The 24,712-nt window shown below is 39.2% G+C and overlaps 1 protein-coding gene across 3 annotated transcripts in view; it reads right to left on the bottom strand.

Moving 5' to 3' along the window:
* The window catches only part of ASB9 (ankyrin repeat and SOCS box containing 9), a 50,688-nt gene extending 25,976 nt beyond the window's left edge, over positions 1–24,712 (bottom strand). For all 3 annotated transcript variants that reach the window (XM_043990909.1, XM_043990910.1, XM_043990911.1), the window contains exons 1-2: positions 24,388–24,712; positions 1,069–1,148 (exon numbers count right to left, since the gene is read on the bottom strand). In XM_043990909.1, coding sequence (XP_043846844.1) covers positions 1,069–1,148; positions 24,388–24,481 — 174 coding nt within the window. In that variant the 5' untranslated portion in view covers positions 24,482–24,712. The remainder of the gene's footprint in view (positions 1–1,068; positions 1,149–24,387) is intronic.

Below are 24,712 nucleotides of genomic sequence, written 5' to 3'. Positions count from 1 at the left end.
CATCTAACCAAACTGGCCTCAGCTCTTTTCTGCACACACAGTTCTCCATTTCCAGTCTCTGTGACTTTGCCCTGTCTAAGCCTCCATGCCTGCAATATCCTCCCTCCTCACCTTCTTCAACACGATATGCCATCTCTCAGTTACACGCATTTTCACTGGCTGCCCCACCCCTGTATTCCTGGAAATCTTTCTCCTTGTCTCTAGAGTCTCATCTCCTCTCCTCTATCTCAAGGAAGCTTTGGCTTCTTTCAAGTCTCAGCTAAAATTCTGCCTCCTGCAAGAAGCCCTTCCTGTTCATCATCTCCAATTTATCCTTGTTGTTAAATCATTTCAATTATGTCTGATCCTTTGTGACCCTATTTGGGATTTTTGCCATTTACAGATGAGGAAACTGAGGCAAACAAGGTCAAATGACTTGCCCAAGGTCACACAGCTAGTGTCTAAAGCCACATTTGAACGCACAAAAAATCAATCTTCCTAATCCCAATGCTCTATCCACTGCACTACCTAGCTACCCAGCAGAAATCCAAGCAAAACCAAATATGGCTATTTGCACATAGTTGATACTTAATAAATACTTATTCAACTGATCCTAAGACCTTAAGTTACTTAACTTCTCTCAGGTTCTGTTTTCTTTATTATAAGTCAAACAGGGATGATAAAGAGTTGTAATACTAATTTCCCAGGGTTGTGAGGACCAAATGAGATGGCGTATATAAAATATTTTGCAAAGGTTGAAAGTGCTATATGAATGTTAGTTATTATTAACTCCTGTCTTACATAAAGCAAGATACACCTATACTAAGTCTCCTAGTATTCCTCTAAGATAAGGAAGGGTGGGAAGGGATGTTAGTATCCCCATTCTGAAGTAGACATCAAAATGTGGCTAACAGCTAGGGCCTCAAACTGACAACTGTATTCATTCATCATATTACATCAATTCATATATAGGAATTATGTTCATTATAGTAACTAATAATCAATACATTAGCAATTGACTTTAACCTTAATAATTAATAAAGCATTGATATTAGTCATTAATAGCAACAATATTAGTTTAAAAGCTACCTGACTGATGAGCATCCTGAGAGAAAGGAGACGTCCATTAACAGCAGCATCATGCATGGGAGACCAGTCCGACACAAAATCTGCAAAAAGATGGAGGACATGTTTAATGACATCATAGGCTATGTCTGAGCTTGATAGAGTTTAGAGATCTAAGGGCACATCATAATCCCTCAATACATGAAAGCTTGTTTGGTTCAAAGCCCTAGGATAAGCATAAAGTATGCTCTTAAGAAATAACTGGCTTGGTCACCTCAATGTTTCCTTTCTATCCAGTGGAAACTTTTTTAATAATAAGCTTTGGAGTCACAAGACCTGGGTTCGAATTTCACATGTGCCTCTGATGATCTGTGTGACCTAAGATAATTCTCTGATCTCTCTGGGCTTCAGTTTTCTCTATTAAAAAAATTAAAAGGTTTAAACCAGATAGCCTTTAAATCATTTCCATTTCAAAATCCATGATCCTTAGATGTCTGACACTAATCAATCTCTCTCAATTTTTTCTCCACATACACATATGCATACATGTGTGTATGTATATGTATGTAATATATGTATACACATATTGCATACATATACATATATGTCTATATCTCAACTGCCTTGTGGCAAGGAGCTGGTATATCTCCAAGAAACAATGAACTAAGCTGTGGAAGATTACCCAAGACAGATAAATTATGATGGAGCCTTCTGACAAAAGGTGATCCATCCTCTGGAGAAGGAAATGGTAAACTACTCCAGTATCTTTGCAAAGAAAACCCCATGGGCACAAACATATGTGTATATATTATACATGTATATACATATATACTATATATACGTATATACTATACAACCATACATACTATACATATTTACAGTATTGTTGAATCATGTCTGACTCTGTGACCGCATTTAGGATTTTCTTGGCAAAGGTACTGAAGTGGTTTGCCATTGCTTTATCCAGTTCACTTTACAGATGAAGTAATTGAGGCAGAGTTAAGCGACTTGCCCATGATCACACAGTTAGTGTCTGAGACCAGATCTGAACTCAGGAAGTTGAGTCTTCCTGACTCCTGGCTGGTATTATTCCACTACGCCACCTAGCCGCCTCTATACATTTACGTACATACACATATACACATACATACATATATACACATACATAAGTATAAATATATCTTTGGCTAGAGATGGAAATACATACACAATATAATATGCTCACATGTGTGTAATGGATGCACACATGCACTGTTACAAATACACACTTGTAATATCGTGTGGACATGTGTGTGTATGTGGTTTCTCTATTTATGTATATATATGTATGTATGCTTTTATAAATGTATATGTGTATATACACACACATACATACATATTTGTGTAGATGCATATATTCACACACACATTTGGAAACTCCCCTATCTCACCCAGTCTGGAAATGCAGTAGCCACTCCAGGAACCGATCCCGTTGCTGGTCAGTTTCAGTCCGCTACCTTTCTGACCTTTGCCCGTTTTCCTCCCTCTGCTCCTAAGGGCTCCCCATCCGGGGCTTTACAAATGTACTGGCTAGAGATCAAACTGCGGCTGGGAGGTGGGAGGGGTGTGGAGTAGAAGGTAATGGGTTTAAACAGATTACTTGAGTGGTGTTGACGCTTTCCTCCCACTGCCTAATCTGATTAGTAAATGGGGGTTTCAGGCCCCAATTAAGATCATTAGGACATGGAATGGTGTTTGAAGAGTCAGGCTTCCGGGCGTGGACTGTGAACCTAAATCAATAGCAACAAGCAGAGTTTTTCTATTAATAGCGCTGATGACCCGCTTAATTACCTAAAGCGCTCGGAGCTCGACCGCAACAGAACAAAACCTAGCTCTCTGGGGACTCTCTTCAGCCTCCGCGCCACCTGTGAACCCCGCGCCCGGTCTGACCACATCCGAGAGAGGGGCATGCGTGGACCAGATGAGTGATGGCCCCGAGCAGTTCTAAATCAACACACCACAGTCCTTGCTGCTTGAATTGAAAGTTTATCCTAGTCCCAGCTTGACAAGGGACAGGACAGTGTGGATGTGAGTTGTGACTCCTTTCCTGGGGAGGAGGGACAGAGGGAATTAAGCCCCATTCATATGTGGTTTTTGTCACCAGATTCACAACTGAAGCGAAACCTGGGGCTCAGGGAGACTGGGATCTGCCTAAAGGCATTACCCGAAGTGTCCAAATTGGGACTGGAAGCTAGTTAGCACTTTATCTTCTTTAAAACACTGTCTTGGGGGCAGCTAGGTGGCTCAGTGGATAAAGCACTGGCCTTGGATTCAGGAGGACCTGAGTTCAAATTCAACCTCAGACACTTGATACTTGACACTTAACTAGCTGTGTGACTCTGGGCAAGTCACTTAACCCGTATTGCCCTGCAAAAAAAAAAAAAAACCCAAAACAACCTACTGTCTTTAAAAATGGTAAGCCGAGTAATAAATGGTTTTTTTTCTTGTTGGGTTTTTTTTTTTGGTGAGGCAATTGGGGTTAAGTGACTTGCCCAGGGTCACACAGCTACTAAATGTCAAGTGTCTGAGGCCAGATATCCACTGCGCCACCTAGGTGCCCATACTAAATGCTTTTTATAAATATTCTCTCATGTTGATCCCCACAACAACCCTGTGAGGTAGGACCTATAATTATCACCCCCATTTTAGAGATGAGGAACCTGAGGCCAGTGGAGGTTGTGACTTTTCCATTCTTCCTAGTCCCATTCTAGACATGCCATTCATATTACTTGGAATTCCCCCCCCCCCAATTTGATGTGAGATTTGGATTTAGGAAATCACTGTCTACTTCTCCAGAGGGAAAACAAGATTCCCCCTGGGTTTCGGGACCCTGAATTAGAATGCAACATTCTAATCACACAAGTAGTAACTGTCTGAGGCCACACATTTGAACTCAGGTCTTCCTGACTCCAGGACCAGATAGATGCCTATTCAAATGTGTATATATGTGTATATGTATATACACACACATTCTTCAGTCATGTTCAGTTCTTCATGACCTTCATGGACCATACTGTTCTTGGGGTTTTCCTGGCAAAGATACTTTAATCATTTGCCATGTCCTTTTCCAGCTCATTTTACAGAGGAGGAAACTGAGAAGCAGAGTTAAGTGACTTGACCAAGGTCACACAGCTAGTAAGTGTCTGAGGCCACATCTGAACTCAGGATTACACTGGGATGGAGGATGAAAAAGATGGAGGAGGGAAAACATTGAGAGGCTTCTGCAATAATTCAGGAGGATGGGAGTGAGGGCCTGTGCCAGGGAGACAACAGCGGGAACAGATAACATAAAGAAACGTTCCTTCAAAGTTGGAGGAAGTCCTGAAGATTTTTTTTTTTAAAGACATTTTTGAAAATAGACCTGGTGTGCAGCCAAGCATCTAAGGATTAACCTCCTCCCCACCCCAACCCTTTCTGCATCCAAGTCAACTGCTGCTAACAAACACAGCTGCACCATTTCCCAAGACCCTCTCAAGTAAAACAAATCGAACACAAAAGACAAAACAGGAGAGCCAAGTGATTTCAGGCCTCAACTGCAACTATGTTCAGCTCTCTTGAGGTCTGTGAGCTTGTCTAAAAAAATACTTTGATAACTGCGTTTCGATATATTTGGTTTCCTTGTTAATCCTATGAATCTTATTGTACGCATTTTAAAACACTCTTTTGAGCAGGGGTTCATAGGCTGGGAGGCAGGTGCTATTATTGCCCCCATTTTACAGATAAGGAAACTGAGGCAGGCAGAGGTTAAACAACTTGCCCAGACTGTCAAAAGGGCCATCACACACAAACAGTTTAAGGCCTCCTGATCTATAGGTTGCCCTTGATTTAGCCACACCCTCTCCCTCCTGCCTGGTACCCTCTCCCTTCTTGCCCCACCCCTTCTCCCCTAGCTAGTGTCTTCTATGCCTGAAAACTTGAGGGCAGATGTTTCCAGACTCTTAGATAGGAAGCTTCTCCCTGCCCATAACTTCAGAGGTGGAGAACCAATGAGTTGGAGGTCTTACCCCTCCCTATAAAACATCTGAGCTTTTCCCTTGCGCACATAGTAAAGACTGACCTGTGTCCCAGCTAGAGTTTGATGTAACAGTGCACCAGGCGTTGGGGAAAGCCATCACCACACTCCTTCCTGCCGAGGTGAGTCTTCAGAGTGCTAGCACCATCCCTCATTATCATAACTCTTTTCTGCCCTTCCTGGTCCCATTCTAGACATGCCATTCATAATATGTGGAAATCCCCCCTGCCCCCATATTCGATGTGAGATTTGGATTTAGGAGATCACTGTCTACTTCTCCAGAGGGAAAACAAGACTGCCTGGGATTTCGTGACCCTGGATTAGAATGCAACATTTCAAGGACAAAGATAAGTTGTGCCTACAGAAACAAGACCTCACTGTAAATCCACAAAAAAACTCTTAAATCGTGACTGCGGGTGACTAAGACCTTAATTTTCTCCATCAAGTCTTCTCATTGCTCATTAACACTCTACTGAGACATAAAATAAAATCCCCAAACAAGTCATCCCACCATGCTGTGGAATTTATTAGACCTCAAGTCAAGGTGATTCACATTAGAAGGCAAAGAGGGCAACCCTCTCTCTGAATAACTTGAAAAGCCAGTAATTAAATAATTCTTTGTTCCCCAATGCCACTGTTATGTCAAGATACTCTATTGTTTCATCAAGAAAAGAGCTGCTTGTTCAAGCAAAATGATTTTAATAGTATAATAATATTTTAATAGTATAAAAGTAGAGGCATCTAGGTGGCACAGTGGATAGAGCACTGGCCCTGGACTCAGGAGGACCTGAGTTCAAATCCAGCCTCAGGTACTTTATACTTACTAGCTGTGTGACCCTAGGCAAGTCACTTAACCCCAATTGCCTCACACACACACAAAAAATAGTATAAAAGTAAATAGTAAAAGTATTTTAATGGTATAATTTTAATAGTCTAATAATAATATAATAGTATATAATAATTTATATAATGCTTTAGGACTTGTAAAGTGCTTTACACATATCTGGGGGGAGGGCAGAAGGAAGGATAAAATTTGAAATTCAAAACTATACATAAAAATGTTTATTTTTTAAAGTAATTTACCATCCCCCCCAAAACAAATATTATCTCATTTAATCCTCATAACAACCCTGGGAGGTAGGAGCTATTATTGCCCCCATTTTACAAATGAAGAAACTGAGGCAGGCAGAAGTTAAGTGACTTGCCCAGGATAACATAGTTAGTACGTGCCTGAAGCTGAATTTGAACTCAAATCTTCCTGACTCCAGGCCCAGGGCTTTATCTACATCATCTAGCTGCCCTAGGTATATTAAAAAGGTGTCACTTCTCATCCTACTGATCCTGACTTTCATAGACAGCCATTCACTAATATTCTGATAATCAATTATAGGTCCATCAATAAAAAAATAGTTAACAGTGATAGAGGAAAAAACCATATAGTAGATGCTAAATAAATGCATGTTAATTGATGGTTTAATCTTCTGGCTCCAAACCCAGTGCTCTTTAACCACACTGCCTCCCATTTAGATTCTTCTCCCCAACCAACCCCCCCAACAGCAGTCATTCAAAAATCAGTTTAACTGGAAACTAAGAGGAAAAGCTTAATTGGGGAGCCACTGAACAAATTATGGAACATATGTGTAAGGGAAAACTATTGTGCTGTAAGAAATGATCATTAAAAAGATGGTTTCTGAGAAACCTGAGAAGACTTGTATGACAATTTATATAGTAACAATACTGTCAGATGACGAAAAGACTTAAGAACTCTGGTCATTTCAATGACCAACCATGTCTTCAAAGGATCAGTGATGAAGCATTCTACCCATCTCTTGACAGAGAAGTAATAAGTACAAGATACAGGATTAAACATTTTTTTATCTGATTAGTGCAAGAATTTGCTTTTCTTGACTATGCTCATCTATTATATGGGGGTTTTTTAATCTTTTTTTTCCATCGGTAGGTGGGATGGGAGGGAGATAAAATAACTGTCAACTGAAAATAGATAAAATGTGAGGAAAAAAGAATAGTTCAAAATTTATCACCTTCATTAAGGTGTCCCTCATCTCTACCACACAGATAACTCCTTCAGTCAGAGTCCTATCAGCACTTATATATTCAAATTAAACTAATTTTGCTGGGGGGCAGCTAGGTGGCCCAGTGGATAGAGCACTGGCCCTGGATTCAGGAGGACCTGAGTTGAAATCCAGACTCAGACACTTGACACTTACTAGCTGTGTGACCCTGGGTAAGTCACTTAAACCTCATTGCCCCACCAAAAAAAAAAAAAATCAAGAACAACTTAAAAAATAAATAAATAAATAAACTAATTTTGCACAAATACTCTACTCTAAAACATCATTTTATGTTCTTGCCTGCTGGTCTCCCCAGTTAGGTTAAGTTGCATCAAAGCAGGCTCTGTCTCTCATGTCTTATCTATGCCCATAATATTTTGCTCTGGGTATCATAAAGGCATCTAAACTTTAACTAGAGTAAATTTTAAATAAAAGATTGATTACAACAAAGTTTTCCTAACCCTTCTGGTAAGGTGATTTCTAAAAAGTGTCATTCTCTCATGATGAATTTAGCAAATGATATAATCAATCTCTATGAAGTAGTAATAATGAGCATGACGCTCCAAACATGAAGAATTACAGAATCACGTTGATGGGTTTGGGGCTTAGTTTTGCTGAATTGATATATTTTCTCTTTCTCTTTTTAAACATATTTTATTATAACAGATGACTTCGAAACAAAACAAAACAAAACAAAAATAGATGGCTTCCTGAGTAGGGAAAGTGAGGGTGATTTACACACACATATACATACATATATATATATATATATATATACACACACACATATAAAACACATGTATTGTATATTATATATGTGCATATATACATATACATCTATAATTTTAATAATTTTGGAGACTCATAGTATTTAAAATTGGAAGGGACCTTAAAAGTAATTCAGTATAAACCCTTCATTTTACAGAGAAGGAAACAGAGGCACCGAGAGAACTGAATTGCCCAATATCACAAAAGTAATAAGCAGAAAAGCTAGGATTCAAAATGAGGCCTTCTGACTCCACATCCTTTGCTCTTACAGAGCCCCTTTTAATCATGTCAACTAAATAAAGATTTATTAAATGCCTCCCATATCTCTAAGGCACTATGTTAACACCTGGAGATACAAAATCTATACAGTTCCTGCCCTTAAGGAGTTTACATTCTACTTGTGGATGGGTGGAGGAAGGATCCCCCCCCCCCTCAGCCACCAAAGTGACAATATAAGGCAGTGTGAAAAGGGAAAGAGTATTAACAAATAGGGCAGTTATCAAAGTTTTTAAAAATTCTAAGGCCTTGAAAAAAGTACGATTTTTCCACCACACATATGCAACATTTAGCTGAATAAATTTGTGCATGGCAAAGCAGGGAAGAGGTAAACCATTCAATATCAAAATTTTCAGCTGAAAAGAGAAATGCTGTTCTAATCACCCACCACCCAATTGAGTCTAGCTAACTTCATTAGATTCATCTTTCACTTCCATGACTCTTAAATTGGAGCTTTTTAATCTCTAAAAAGGATGCCCTTTTAATTTTTTTAGGGAACTAAACTAAGGAACTTCCATTATTTCAGATAGGATTTCAGTTGTGTCTGTAGGTACATTTCAAAGAGAAATGGGATGGTTTATAAATGTTCTGAAAGGACCTCCCCAAGAAAAGAATAGATTGGTTACTTATTCCATACCACTTTTACGCTAACTCTTCTAAAAAGGAATTTTTTCTGATTTAAGACAATTACAATCCAACCCACAGAACGATTACCAACCAATAAGGTTAACTCCTGAGTAATAAACACTGGTGGGCTTTAAAGCATTTTCTCAGCACTCTTTCTCCCCACCTTCCCCATCAGATAAAGTGGCTCACAGGCTTATGCGTGGGGCTCATCTTGGGACCCTCCCAGCTGCAGAAATTCCATTCACACACCACCCCCCCAACAAAGTGGATAGAATTTACCCTCAGATCCTGTAGCCCATGTGTACCCCTTGCCATCCACATGGTCACTCTTTTTGCCAATGTGCCATCTCATTTATGAATCCATGCCCCAACCCCTTCTGGGTGCCAGTTGACCCTAGAGGTTCATTCATCCCTTTCACCCGGTCTGGATACTATCCATAGGGGTCCGATATTCACCTACAGAAGATGGGCACTAACCCCTCCTTTGTCATGACGTCCCCATTTCCTATCTCACTACTTCCTCCATGGAAATGATCTTCAGTGGGATGCTGTCTTCCCCTTTGTTGGGTTGGGATCCTCCCTTTCAGTCACCCAGATTAAATCCTTCCCTTCTGCTGCCTCTCCCATTCTTGCCTAGAGAGTCCAAGACATGAGGTAGCTAGGTGGTGCAATGGATAAAGTACCGACTCTGGATTCAAGAAGACCTGAGTTCAAATCCAGCCTCAGATGCTTGACATTTCTGTTTTGTAGGTGGGTTCATACTCCGTGCTATGATTGCTAATTGTGTACTTCTCTCCATTAGTTTGTTGCCTTATTCTCTTTTTTCCCTGCCCTCTCTTTACAAAGATAAAAGGAGAGGAAGAGAAGGAATGTTATCAAGACTAGAGATCGATTTCCACTTAACTGCTTCTCCTCTCTAATGCTTAGCCAGACTTCAATCACTAGTTCCTACTCTTTCTTTTTTCTTTCTTCTTCCTTCATTCCTTCCTTCTTTTTCTTTCTTCCTTTCTTTCTTTGTCTCTCCTCTTTTTTCTTTCTTTCTCTCCTCTCCTCTTTTTCTCTCTCCTCTCTTTTCTCCTCTCCTCTTTTCTCTCCTCTTCTTTTTCTTTCTCCTTTTTTCTTTTTTCTGTTTCTTTCTCTTCTCCTTCATCTCTCTGACATTTTTCTTCCTTTTTTGCTTTTTCTTTCTTAACCTTTATTTCTTTCTCTTTTTTTCCATTGTCTTCCCTTTATGATCCATCCTCCAAGTTCACATTTGTTTTTCCTGTAATTATTCCCTTCCCATCTCTTCCCTCCCTTTAAAAGCCTTGTCTCCTTTCTTTGTCCTTCCTTATTACCCTGTTAAATTTAATATATTGTTACACCAAACTTTTTGTGTGCTTGCATATGTGTATATATGTTTGTATGTGTACATATATGTATACATATACACACACACTTTATTTTTATGTGTTTTCATATGTGATTGAAGACAAATCTCCTTTGTTTGGTTCAAATGAGAATGAAATTTATTTGGTGCCATTCTTCTTTATCCCTTCCCTCCATTTTTGTATGGTACCCTAACCTTCTTCCTCATTTGCTTACCCAGTGTATTCCTTTGTCCCAGGAAATAAAATTTCAGAACAGAAAGGGGGAAAAAAAAAACCTTTTTGGCATAGAAAACCAACAAACATAGAGTTTCCAGGAAAGAGGAGAGATTATGAACAACAGGGGGGAAAAAAGACAAAAGAAGGAAAGAAAAAAGTAATTAAATACGTTTTTTAAAAAAGAAAAATAAATCATTTATATAAGTAAAACCCCCCAAAAAGGAACAGGATGGGCAAATGGAAGTGAAAAAAGTGAGATAGAAGAAAGGCTTTGGAAAAAGTTACATCAAATTAGTTTAATCAGGACTAATCACAAGAACAAAATATTAATTTAAAAGAAGGGAATAAAAACGACTAAAATATTAGAGAAACAAACTGAGGAAAACAGTGTATATATATACATATATATATATGTATGTATATATATGTATATATACATATATATGTATATATATGTATATGTATATATGTGTATATATGTGTATAAGTGGACTAAATGAACCAACAAAAAGAAAGAGAGGGGCAGGCAGGATAAGGAAACAAAACTCTGCAGTCTGTTGTTTACAAGGATATCTAAAAAGCATTCACTCACAGAATCAAAATAAGAGGCTGAAGCAAAATTTACCATGTATCAGATGAATCCAAAAAAGCAGGAGTTGCAATCACACTAGCATACAAAGCAAAAATTAAAATTCATAGTATCAATGGAGACAAACAAGGAAATTACATTCTACTTAAAGGAAAAATAGACAATGAACCAATATCAATATTATACATATGTACCAAATGACATAGAATTATACATAATGGAAAAGATAACTGAATTACAAAAATACCTACTAACACTAAAATAGCAGGAGACTACTATTATGTACTCAGAGCTGGACAAATCTAGCAAAGATAAACAAAAGGGGAAAATGGAATTACACTGCTGATAATTTTGACTAAAAGTTTATAACATCTTTTGAATGAGAATATTAAAGATACACATATCTCTCAGCAACACATGGTACATTTACAAAAATGGACCATGTGCTAGGGCACAGAAAAATTATAAATTTAAAAGGATATACTAAATGTACATCTTTTAATGACCCTGATGCAATAAAAAATAGTAATAAATATAAAGAGCACAAGTAAAAGACAAACCTAAATGGAAATTTAATAAAGAAAGTCTGTACAATGAGTGGGTTGAAGAACAAATCATAGAAATAATTAATAACTATGTGCAGGACAATAATAATGATGAGACAACATACCAAAATATCTGGGATACAGCTAAAGCAGTCCTCAGGGGAAAAATTATAACCCTAAAAACATAAGTTAACAAAATAGAAAAAGTGAGCATTAATTAACTGAATATGTACATTTTAAAATTAGAAAAGCAACAAATAAGTAAATCTAAAATAAGCATAAAAGAGGAAATCTTCACAATTAGGGGGGAAATGGATAAATTAGAAACCTGCACTGATAAATAAAACTGAGTGTTTTTTTTAAAGGCTAACAATGTTGATAAATGTTTAGATAGATTAAAAAGAAGAGGAAAATCAAATGAACAAAATGAAAATGAACTAGGTAAAATCAAAACAAACCCGGAACAAATAAAAAGAATTCTCAGAACTTACTATACATAGTTATGTGCCAGCAATACTGAGAATTCAAAAGAAATAGGAAATTACCAACATAAATACAAAATAGCCAAATTAACAGAATACTAAATAGAGATCTTAATTCAATTTCAGAAAAAGTAACTGAACTGGCCATAAAAAAAATAACTACTAAACGGGGGGAGAACAGTCTGGGTAGATTATAGAAGTCCATCAGACTTTTAAAGAATAACAATACCAATCACTCCCCTCTCCTCTTTCTCTCTCTGACTTTTTTTCTCTCTTTTTTCCTTCCTTCCTTTCTCTCTTCCTTCCTTCCTATCTTTCTTTCTTACCAATTATTCACAAAAATTGAGAAAGAAAGCACTCTACCAAACTGCTTTTATGAGACAAGTAGTCTTAATTCCTAAACCAGGAAAATTAAATAAAAGAAAACTGTACATCAGTACAATTAAGCATAAATATCTTTTTTTAATATGATAAAAAGTAAATACCTAAAGGGGTAGCTACATAATGCTATGGATAGAGTACCCAGGTATGGAGTCAGGAAGATTTATTTTCATGAGTTCAAATCTGGCCTCAGACACTTACTAGCTATATAGGCAAGTCACTTAACCCTGTTTGCCTCAGTTTCCTCATCTATAAAATGAGCTGGAGAAGGAAATGGCAAACCACTCCAGTATCTTTGCCATGAAGAAACAACTAAATAACAACAAAAATATCTAAAACCAAAAGCCAACATTTTATTCAATGGGGAAACATTAGAAAGTGTCCCAATAAATACAGGGATAAATCAAGGAAACTCTGTAAATGGAAGCCATAGCAATAAGATTATCAAATGCTCCAAAAGGATTTGTGATCTTATTTATGCAGGAGTATCTTCCAGTGATCTAGACCTATTCAAACTCATAGAAACAGGGTCCACTAATCCATACATAAGGATCCCTGCAAACCACGTATTGACTTAGTTTTAAAATGTAATAATATCCATGTTTTACTGTATTTTTATTTATTTTGTTAAATATTTCCCATTTATATTTTAATATGATTTGGGCTGGCTTGGGAGTGTTGTGGGCCATGTGTGGCCAGTGGGCCATGTGTATGACATCTCTGATTTGGATCACAATCCAAGCACACCAACCCATCCAATGTCTTGTCCATGTTCTCCCTAGTGTTCTCCATAGGGAATCCATCCAATATCCTGATGTTGTGAGGGTACCAATGGTACCAGTGGCATGCTATAGCTATCAAACTGTCTCTGATTCTGCCAGGTGGCAGTCACATCTTCTCATCTTCCATGAGGTTTCTTGATGGCATCGTTTACTCCTGTTCTTCAGAGTGCCTCTCTGATTATACGTTATAGCTAGCTCATCCCTATAACATGCTTCTCTGTTGTTCATTTTTAGTTTTTGAGAGTGATCTCGTGTATCTTGCAAAACTGGCAGATAATTTGTATGGAAAAGATGGTGCTTTATTTTGGGAAGTTTGATGTCAGCAAACGAACCCGGTGATTTCCCCCCACCCAAAAAAAAAAAAAAACCCAGCCTTTTATTCCTGTTAAGCTCTGAGCAAAACTTGGTGTCCAACTGTCTTGTCTGTTCCAAGATATATGATAGTGCAGTGGATAGAGAGTACTGGATCTAATTCAAGAAGACCTGAGTTCAAATCCAGCCTCAGACACTTAGTAGTCATGTGCTGTTAGGCAAGTCACTTAACTCTGACTGTTTCAGTTTCCTCAACTTTAAAATAGGGGAAATAATAGTACTTACCTTCCATTGTTGTGGCAAGGATCAAATGAGGTAATATTTGTAGAGAACTTAGCACAGTGCACTTAATAAATGCTTGTTCCTTTCCTTTCCCTCCTCATTGGACAAGTTCTATGAAGTATTCATCCAAACACATGTCAAAATCTGAATAGTAGAAAAATTTCATCCATATGGTCTTTCCAGTGGGGATGGACAGGCCAAACTCCTTTGAGAGATTACATATCTGTTATAGAAAGTCCTGCAATATTCTGGGCTTTGACACACTTTGTACCATGACATCTGTTGATATACACATCTGGAACTTCACTACTCCAAAAGAAATCCCTAGTATCTTCCTTCACAGTGGTCAATGCCTTTAGCAAGCATATATCTCCCTGTTTTGTGCTTTATTCCATGTTTATTATTAGAAAGTCACTGAATACAGTCATTTCTATTGTTATATCACCTAAGAAATTTTTTACATTCTTGATGTCTGGATGAGAGACACCCTATTGTAAAAGAGAAGTCATTTTGATCTTCTGAATCAAATACTGATTTTTTTAAATCAACAAACAATAAGCACAATAGGCTTATATTTTCTACATCTTTAATTATGAAATGGCAAAAGTATGGTCCATTCTTTATTATTTTTGAAAGCCTACATGATTCCTACTATCAGCTTCACTAAGGATGCCCTTGACTTGTATATAGATAACTCACATAAAGATTTTGTAAACATGGGAGTATAGCCATATAGGTTGGTAGTCATTAATTTCCTCTTGGGTGACTTTTTGGGGATATTAGTGAGATCCATTTTTTTTTTCACAACAGCAATAAGACAAGAGAAAGAATTTAAAGGCATAAAGACAGGCTAAGAGTAGACAAAACTATGCCTCTTCTCTGATGACATGATGGCCTATAAAGAAAATCCTAGGAAAGCAGCAAGGAAAATAGAGACAATAACTCCAGTCATCATGATGATGACAGTGATGACAACTATGACAACTGAGTCTGGGAGAAGTTAAGTGACTTTCCTGGGGGAACACAGCTAGTAAGTATTTAAGGGAGGATTTGAACTCAGGTCTTCCTGACTCCAAGCCCAGCACTATGGCTACTATGCAACTGTCTGATGCCACCCTTATACAAAATAAACTGCCCCCAAAGTAATATTTACATACACCAACTAAATCATTCATAAAGGAATAATATAAAAGGAAGTACTTACAAAATGTATAAAATATCTGGGAGTTGACCACATTCAATACAGTTACAATGACAACATATCCATTAAAGAAATAACAAACAAGTTATTGGAAGAATATTAATGAAATTATAAAGATATACAAATGCTATCAATACTGCAAGTACATATATATACAATTAGTACTATAAATATAAATGAAATATAATTAATATATACTATGAATATAAATAAATACAATAACATATAATAGTACAATAAAAATGACAGCACTACTGAATTGATTTATAGGTTTAGTGTTATACTAATCAAACTGCCAACGGGACACTTTACAGAGCTAGACAAAATAACAAAATTCTTTTGGTATAGCAAAAGATTCAGACTATCAAGGGAAATAATGAAAAAGGTAGGAATTAAGAGGAAAGTGCACTTCTAGACCTTAAAATATATTATAATATTTATTATAAAATATATAATAAATAGCAATCATCAAAGCTAACAGCTCGTTGGCACAGTAGATAGAGAACTGGGCCTGGAGTCAGGAAGACTTGAGTTAAAATCTAGCCTCAGACACCTACTAGCTGTGTGACCCCGGGCAAGTCACTTAACCCTGTTTGCCTCAGTTTCCTCATCTATAAAATGAGCAGGAGAAGGAAATGGCAAACCACACCAGTATCTTTGCCAAGAAAATCCCAAATAGGGTCATGAAGAGTCAGACACAACTGAAACAATTGAACAACAACAACATTGCATACAGATTAAACAAAAAATCTGAAAAATAGATTGGCAGAACAGGCTAAACAGGGCAAAATCAGAAATAATTGAATTTAGTAACCCAGCATATGATGAACCCAGGAACAAAGTCTCTAGGAAAGAGCTCCCTATTTTGAAAAGAATTCTGTTAAAACTAGAAAGCAGCCTGGAAGAAATTAGGGTTAGTCCAATATTTTGCACCATATACCATAACAACTTCAAAATGGATAAGCAAAATGATTATTAGAAGGCATGTTATAAAAAACTGAAGAAAACCAGATCAAACCTTGATCAAATATTGCTGATAAGGTTATATGGATGGATAGATGGATGGATGGATGAATGGATGGATAGACAGATAAAAATGTATATATACATCTGTACATGTACACACATATAGATACATATACACACACATATATATACTTAAATATCAGAAATATGTATGACCAAAATTTTTCCCCAATAGAAGCATATGAACAAATAGTCCTTAAAAGAAGAACTGAAAACAATTTATCATTATGAAAGAATGTTCCATATCACTAATAATCAGAGAAATGATTAGCAAAAAGCTTAGAGACAAAGTAGATACCTATTGATTTGGGATTGGTTAAACAAATTGTGGTACATGAATGTAATCGAAATACTGTGAAGAAAGAAACAATGAATATGATGGATTCTGAGAAGCATGGGAAGACATGAACTGATGCAAACTTAAATAAGCAAGAACAGGTCAGCTAGGTCACGCAGTGGATAGAGCACCAACCCTGGAGTCAGGAGGACCTGAGTTCAAATCTGGCCTCAGACACAACACTTGCTAGCTATGTGACCCTGGACAAGTCACTTAACTCCAATTGCCTCACCAAAAAAAAAATAAATAATGATAATAATCAAGAACATATTTCACACAATGACTCCAACAACAACAACAAGAAAATAATTGAACCCAAATTCTCTGAAATTATAAGGACCAAAGAAGAAACATAAGAAGGCACCACCCTCATTTCTTTGCAGACATTGGAGATTCTGAATGTGGAATATTGGATATCATAATGTCAGAATTTTGCAAAATAGCTCCTTGAGGGCAGGCAAATTCTTTTGCCTCTTTTCTATGCCTAGTGCTTAGTAGATGAGAAAACTGAGGCAAATAGTGTTAAGTGACTTGCCCAGGGTCACACAGCTAGTAAGTGTCTGAAGCTAGATTTGAACTCAGGGAGATAAATCTTCCTGACTCCAGGCCAGGCACCCTATGCACTGTGGCACCACTTAGCTGCCCTGCTTGGCACATAATAGGTGCTTTTAAAATGTTTATTGATTATTTTTCCTGAAGTGTTTTTCTCCTCTTTATATTCTGTGTTATAGGAGATGGCTCTCTGAGAGAGGGAGAAAGAAGGAATACTTTAATCAAGTATAAATTACTTAGAGCATACCAATATATTATTTGTAAAATTCCTTAATGATCACATAACACATGGTATCCGATGACTTTCTCAAAATGCTGGAGAATTCGTTGCAAAGTGAGATATAAAAACAATGCATCCGTATGCTAGGGAGTGGGGAGGGGAGAGAAGGGGATAAACAGTCTCCTTGTTCTTGGAAACGGAGAGGTTTGTTTCAACGGTGTGTGTATGTGTGTTGATGGAAGAATTCCAATGGAAAAATTCCATTGGAATCATACTGAAAATGGACCTAGTTGTATTCCAATGAGCAAGGGTGAAGTTTGGGGAGCGGGGCAGGGAGGACGTAAAGAAAGGAGAAGGAAAATGAAGAAATCTTCATGGTCACCTGGGCCAACCTCATTCATTTTCCAGATTGGAAAGCTGACCCCCAGAAAGGTTAAGTAATTTGCCTGATATAACAGAGAGGGTAAGGTTGAAAAACTGACTTCAAAACCAGTGGTTTTTCCCTCATTAGGTAAATTCTATCTTTCTCCAGCAGGCAAGCTGATCTTTCCCATGGGTTAGGAAGAGTATTTTCCCCGGAATGAAAGCAGAACAACATTCTTCTACCGTCCCCCCTCTTTTTTCATGGCTTGCTTTTAGTCCAAAAAGTTGTGGACTTGATTCATAGATGGAGTAGGTCTTTGTGTGTTACAAATGATGCTGGAACTTTATTCTACACATAACACACACACACACACACACACACACATCACCTTCTACAGCCAACCATGTCTTAACCAGCATTTTAAATCTCTTATTCAAACGAAGTCAGACTAACTTCATCTACATGGAAGGCAGTATAGTTAGTTAGTAAGTGGAAAAAACCCTGGAGTAGGAATTCACTCACCTGGTTATTTGTTATTCAGTTGTGGACACTTTATGACCTCATTTGAGGTTTTCTTGGCAAAGATACTGGAGTGGTTTGCCATTTCATTCTCCAGCTCATTTGACAGATGAGTTACTGAGATAAACAGGGTGAAGTGACTTGACCAGGGTCACACAGCCAGTAAGATTCCAAGCTCAGTGCTTTATCCACTGAGCCACCTAGTTGTCCCACTCACCTGGTTATACAGTCAAATAATTAAATGACCTTTACCTCTCTTAGTTTTCTAATCTGCAAAAGGGTTTGAACTAAATCTTAATATTGGGGCTTTAGACTTGGGGCTGGAGGAAACTTTACAGGCCACCTAATCCAATGTCTTAATTAACAGATAGAGTGCCAGGCCTGGAGTCAAGAAGAATCATCTTCCTGAGTTCAAATCTGGTCTCAGACACTTACTGGCTGTGTAACCCTGGGCAGGTCACTTACCCCTGTTTGCCTCAGTTTCCTCATCTATAAAATGAGCTAGAGAAGGAAATGGAAAACCACTCCAGGATCTTTGTCAAGAAAACCCCAGATGGGGTCACAAAGAGTCAGGCATGACTAAAATTAATGAACAACAAATTTATGGGTAAGGAAATTGAGTCCCACAGATATCTGATATCTGGAAAACAAACAAACCAAACTTTCATTTCATGCTGTTCTCTCATGCATCTCCCCTTTTCCCTACTAAATATCTTGACTCACCACACAGATAACTTGCCACCCAGTAGTGGGATTTGAACCCAAGTCCTCTCCATGATCTCGCCGACCTTGCTCTAAAATTCCATGATCTATAAACCCTATAGCTACATACAAGACAACCTGAGTTTCTAGACACCTTTAAAATTATTTTTAAAACCCACCCAAAAAAAAAGAAAGAAAAAAAAAACCCATCCACAGGGGCAGCTAGGTGTCACAGTGGATAGAGCACTGGCCCTAGATTCAGAAAGACCTGAGTTCAATTCCAGCCTCAGACACTTGACACTTACTAGCTGTGTGACCCTGGGCAAGTCACTTAACCCCAATTGCCTCACCAAAACAAAAACAAAAACAAAAACAAAAAAAAACAACCAAACAAAAAACAAACACAAAAAACAAAAAACAAACCCTCCACAGTCAGTCATCTGCTGAGATCAATGCTATCTAGTTTTCACTGCACCACATTTCACCCTCATTCCTACCTCACACAGCCCCATTTACACACCTATCCTTGTATCTTCTCTTTTCTTTCCAGATGAAGAGGCATCCTTCTTCCATTCCTAAGCTAAGTCCTCCACCTGTACTCATTCATGGTAGCATCAGTTCTCAACTGCTGAAGAACCTGGCTTCCACTGCTACCCGTTCCCTTTTCAGCCTTGTCAAGAGGCCCCACTCTCAATTATCTTACTCTCTTCACCCAATGGGCAGCTAGGTGCCTCAACCTATAGAGTGTTGGGCCTGGAGGCAGGAAGACCTGAGTTCAAATCCGGCCTCAGTCATTTACTAGCTGTGTGTCCCTGGGCAAGTCACTTAACCCTGTTTGCCTCAGTTTCCTCATCTGTAAAATAAGATGAAGAAGGAAATGACAAAACTGTTCTAGTATCCTTGCCAAGAAAATCCCCCAAAGAGGTCACAAAGAGTTGCACATGACTGGAAACAACTGAACAACAATAACAAGAACAACCTTACCCAATATAACTCGGGTCTCCGATGTCTAGAATACAAACAAACCAAATTTTCATTTCATCCTGTTCCCTCCTGCTTCTCCCCTTTTCCCTAACAAGTTTCTTGAGCACATAGGCTGTCTCAATTTCTATATCTCCCAAGTCTTTTTTGTCTTTTTATACATTTAATTTTTATTTTATTTTTTCTCAATTGCATGTAAACAGAAATTTTAAACTTTTTTGGAGGGGGGGGCAGGGCAATGAGGGTTAAGTGATTTGCCCAGGGTAACACAGCTAGTATGTGTCAAATGTCTGGGGGTGGATTTGAACTCAGGTCCTCCTGAATCCAAGGCTGGTGCCTTATCCACTATGCCAATTTTAAACTTTTTTTTTTTAAATTTCAGTTTCATATTCTTTCTCTCTCTCTCTCTCTCTCTCTCTCTCTCTCTCTCTCTCTCTCTCTCTCTCTCTCTCTCTCTCTCTCTCTCTCTCTCTCTTCCCTCCTTGACACTGTCCTCTAAGTCTTAACCTCAACCCAACAATTCTTCTGAAATAGTTGTCTCTGTGCTCATTAGGGAATCCCTGGGGCAGCAGCTAGGTGGCGCAGTAGATAGATCACTGGCCCTGAAGTTGGGAGGACCTGAGTTCAGATTTCACCTCAGACACTTATTAGCTGTATGACCCTTGGCAAGTCACTTAACCCCAATTCCCTTAAACATCTGGGTCCATTTCTTATCTTATCTTGCCACTGGACCCAGATGGTTCTGGTGGAGAAGTGTGAGGTTGATGACTCTGCCCAGCCCTTCCTCACTTAAATCCAATTCATTGCAAGTCATGACATCTGTCATGGTCCTCTTTGAGAACAAAGGTCAAACAATAACAATGGTAAATTCCTAGTCACCAAATGGCTGTAGATTTGCATTTGACTATCAAACTTAATATGCCTGCAAATTAGCTCATTATCTCCCTCCCTGCATCCCTCTCTCCAAACTAGCTCTTCTTTAAAACATCTCTGCTAAGGGGCAGCTAGGTGGTGCAGTGGATACAGCACCGGCCCTGGATTCAGGAGGACCTGAGTCCAAATCTTGCCTGAGACACTTGACACTTACTAGCTGTGTAACCCTGGGCAAGTCACAACCCTCTGCTTCTATCCATGGCACCCCTGCTTTCCCAGGCTTGAAATCTTACTCTTTTGTTCATTCCTCCCCTTCAATCTCCACATACAGATACCACATCTTGGAAATTTTTCCTTTGAAATATTTCTATCTGCCCTGATTTTCCCTAGTCCCACCATCAGTCTCCAGTCTCTTATGCCCAACTGCTTAGAAGGGACTTTTGACTCTCTCGGTCCATTCTGCCTGAGCTCAATTGTGTTGTTTCTCATCCTTGTGTCCCCATTGAGGGAGGCAAAGCAGTCCAGTGGCTTGAGTCAGGGAACCTGGGTTCAAATCCTCCCTTTGACATTTCATACCTGAGAGACATAAGGTAAGTCATATCCTCCCTGGGATTTCATTTCCTCAGTCATAAGATGAGGGAGTTGGACTTGATGCCTCTGAAGGCCTTTCTGGCTCCCTGTCTAGGAATAGTTTTGTTTGTTGGTCTTCATTTCTGGCCAGATTTGATCAGATAAGGAGCTGGAGTGAGATGCTCCTTCCTTTCAATGTGGGTCAGCACTGTCTCTGAAATGGACAGCCTTAGCACCCGGAGCATTAAGACAGTAACTCATCTCACCAGGGCCACTCAGTCAAAATATTCCAGAGGCAGAATGTGAAGCCAGGTCTTCTCAGCTCCAAGGTCACTTTTCTATCTACTACACCACACTGCCTTTCACCTCAGACACAGTAGGGGCTTAATAAATACCAGGTGAATTGGTGAACTGAAGAGGCTCCTTACCACACTTCCATGACTCCTGCCTCCCCACCATCCGGTTCATTGTTCAGTCTGATTTTCCTCCACTGTCATGCTTTGTGTCTCTTACATATGTCACACATGTGTGTCTTTCATCACAATTATTCTCCTCAAAAACCTTCACTGGCCCCCTACTTCCTTCCTCCTTCATCTGTTCAAAATCTTTTTGTCTGACTTTCAAGGCCTTTCGCGACCTGGCTCCACCCTAACCCTCCAAAATTCTTTCTCAAAAACAGCTTCCATGGGAGCCAGGTGGGTTTCCTAACTATCCTAGAAACATGCAGGGATCATCCGATCTCCATTTCTTCATCACTCCGAGAATGCCCTTGTCTCTTTCACCTTTTCCTTTTGAAATCCTACCATTCATATCTCCTATGTATCTCAGCATTCAGGACCCATATGAGGTTCTACAAATGATTCCTTGAGACTTTCCCAGTTTCTACAGCCCTCAAAGATCTCCCCCAATGACCATGATGCCATACGACACAATCTGGAACTTAAAAAAAAAAATATTCTGCTCCTGTTTTCAAAAGCTGTTCCTCTCTCCCCACATGCACTTTAACCTCCTTGGGGCAGAGACCACCTCTGTATGCACTGAACCTAGAGCCAGGGATGGGTGGAGGGGCTCCCACTGTCTGAGGGTAGACCCCCAAGTCCAAGCCCCCCTCTTTCGTGTACTGACCTAAGTCAAATGCAGCCTACCAGCACAGAGAGCTGAATGCAATAATCTCTTTGATGCAGTGCCTTGTTTTTACAGAGTCATCAGTCAGCAGCTAATGAGCCAGTCTCTGCCTGCCTGCCTGCTTCCTGCCTTCCTGCCTGCCCCGGGGACCTGTGGCAGTGAGGGCCCTGGATCATTAAAGCCACACATACACCAGTCACAGGTGTCCAGCCCACGAGATACGTCCCCCCACAGTTCCACTCACAGACATGTTTCCACAACTAGATTTACATATTTACAAATACACAAGTGTGCATGTGTGTTTATATGCATGCCTTTCTAAGTGTGGATATCTATATATGTATATGTGTCTTTATATGTATGTATCTATATATGTATGTCTTTGTGTGTATCTATATATGTGTGTATATTGTATGTCACTATATAGTTTGTCTATATATATACACACACAGGCACTGTGTGTTTATATATGTGGGTCTATGGACACACATGCATGCACACATGTGTATATTCATAATGGTTTGAATTGTGGTTATCATGTTATATACATGTGTGCTGTGTGTTTGTATGTGCATATGTGTCTATACACACACACATACACCCTTGTTTGCTTTATTTGTGTATACATATATATGTGGGGTGGGTTTGCTAAATGGCTCCAGGCCTCAAGTCAGGAAGACTCATCTTCACGGGTTCAAATCTGGCCTCAGTTTCTCACTGTGTGACCCTGTGCAAGTCACTTAACCCTGTTTGCCTCATTTTTCTCATCTGTGAAATGAGCTGGAGAAGGAAATGGCAGAGCACTCCAGCACCTTTGTCAAGAAAACCCCAAATGTGTTTATAGTCAGACATGAATGAACAACACATGTGTTTCCATATGTGCATGTCTATAGAGACATGCATATACACATATGCATGTATATGCATGTTTATCTATAGGTTATCTCTAGACATGTAGACCTGCATACATACACATGTGTGTTTATATATGTATCTATATATGTGACTCTAGAAACAGAGAGACAGAGAAAGAACAAGCCTAGACATGCAATTTCATAGATTAAAAGGTAACCCAGATGAGAAAAATCCCCCTCTCTACCAGTGCAGGTCAGCTACATTTCTATGTACAATTAAAAAACAAAATGAATTTATTGGAAGATCTCTGTATTTTATCTTTTTGTCTTTAAATAAATATCTTTCTCTCCATCTAACATGTGAGCAACAAGTGTTTTACTGAGAACCTGGGGTGTTCAGGGCACTGCTGGGTACTAAGGGTTTAAGACCTTTATCAGAGGAAACAGTTTGATATGAAAACGTTCTCCAAACCCAGCCAGCCGCCCTCAGGGACTCTGAAGTCCATGCATTTTTCCCACCAAAACTGGAGGCTTCTTTGAAGCCTGTCTCTGATGTAAACAATCTGAAAACACAAGCCGATGTTTTGCATAAGTGTATTATGTGCCTGCACATATATGTGTATGGAAACCAGCTAGGGAATCTGGTGTGCATATATACATATATGTATATGCATAAACATACATGAATGTACATATATGCCATAGATTAGATAGATAGATAGATAGATAGATAGATAGATAGATAGATAGATAGATAGATAGATAGATACCAAAATCAGACTCCTAGCTGGTTTCCACGATTCCTGGCTTTCCACAATCCAATTCACACACACCTATGTATATGTGTATACACCTGTGTATATTGTACATACATACACACAATGCTTGTATGTACACATATAAGCAAGTGTGTGTGTATATCTATAAGCACACAAATGTATGTGTGTATCAATACACACAAATGTGTGCATATATGTGAGTGTGTATACATGTATATGTGTATGTATACACATATTTTTAAACACTCACATGCATATGCACATGTGTGTGGAGCCTGGATTGGCCATTTCTTTAATAGCACTAACTCCCTGTGGCAGGTCAGCCAGCTCTGCATTTGTGTCCAGCTGAGAAAGCAAAGTCCCTGATTTACAGAGCACGCACTTCTTGGAAGCTGTCCCTAAATGTGCCGTGTTCCAGAATCAGTTCAGTCATCCCAGCCCCAGGCTCCACTGAGGCACCAACTTCCCCAGGTCCGGGGTTACTTACCACTCATGAGTGGGTTTGCAAAGGCCTGGAGATGGGGCTGGCCTCCCAAGCCCTGGGGCTTGCTGCTGCTCCCTCGGCCTCCCTGGCTGGCCATGGGGCTCGGCTGGGCCGGGGAGCGGGGCAGGGTTCCCCTCCAGTGGCTCAGGAGAGTTCAAATTCCATCCTCCCCGCCACTGAGAGCCCAGGCGTGTGACTCATCTGTTGAGCGCACAGGGCTCTGGGGCAGACAGGCTCTGCAGTAGTCTGGGACTTGGTGCCGGCAGCAGCAGCAGCAACAGTAACAGTAGCAGCAGCAGCAGCAGCAGCAGCCTGCCGGTAACATGAG

The sequence above is a fragment of the Dromiciops gliroides genome, chromosome 3 (assembly GCF_019393635.1).
Source record: "Dromiciops gliroides isolate mDroGli1 chromosome 3, mDroGli1.pri, whole genome shotgun sequence".
Classification (NCBI taxonomy): domain Eukaryota; kingdom Metazoa; phylum Chordata; class Mammalia; order Microbiotheria; family Microbiotheriidae; genus Dromiciops; species Dromiciops gliroides.
This window is presented reverse-complemented; position numbering and strand designations above follow the sequence as displayed.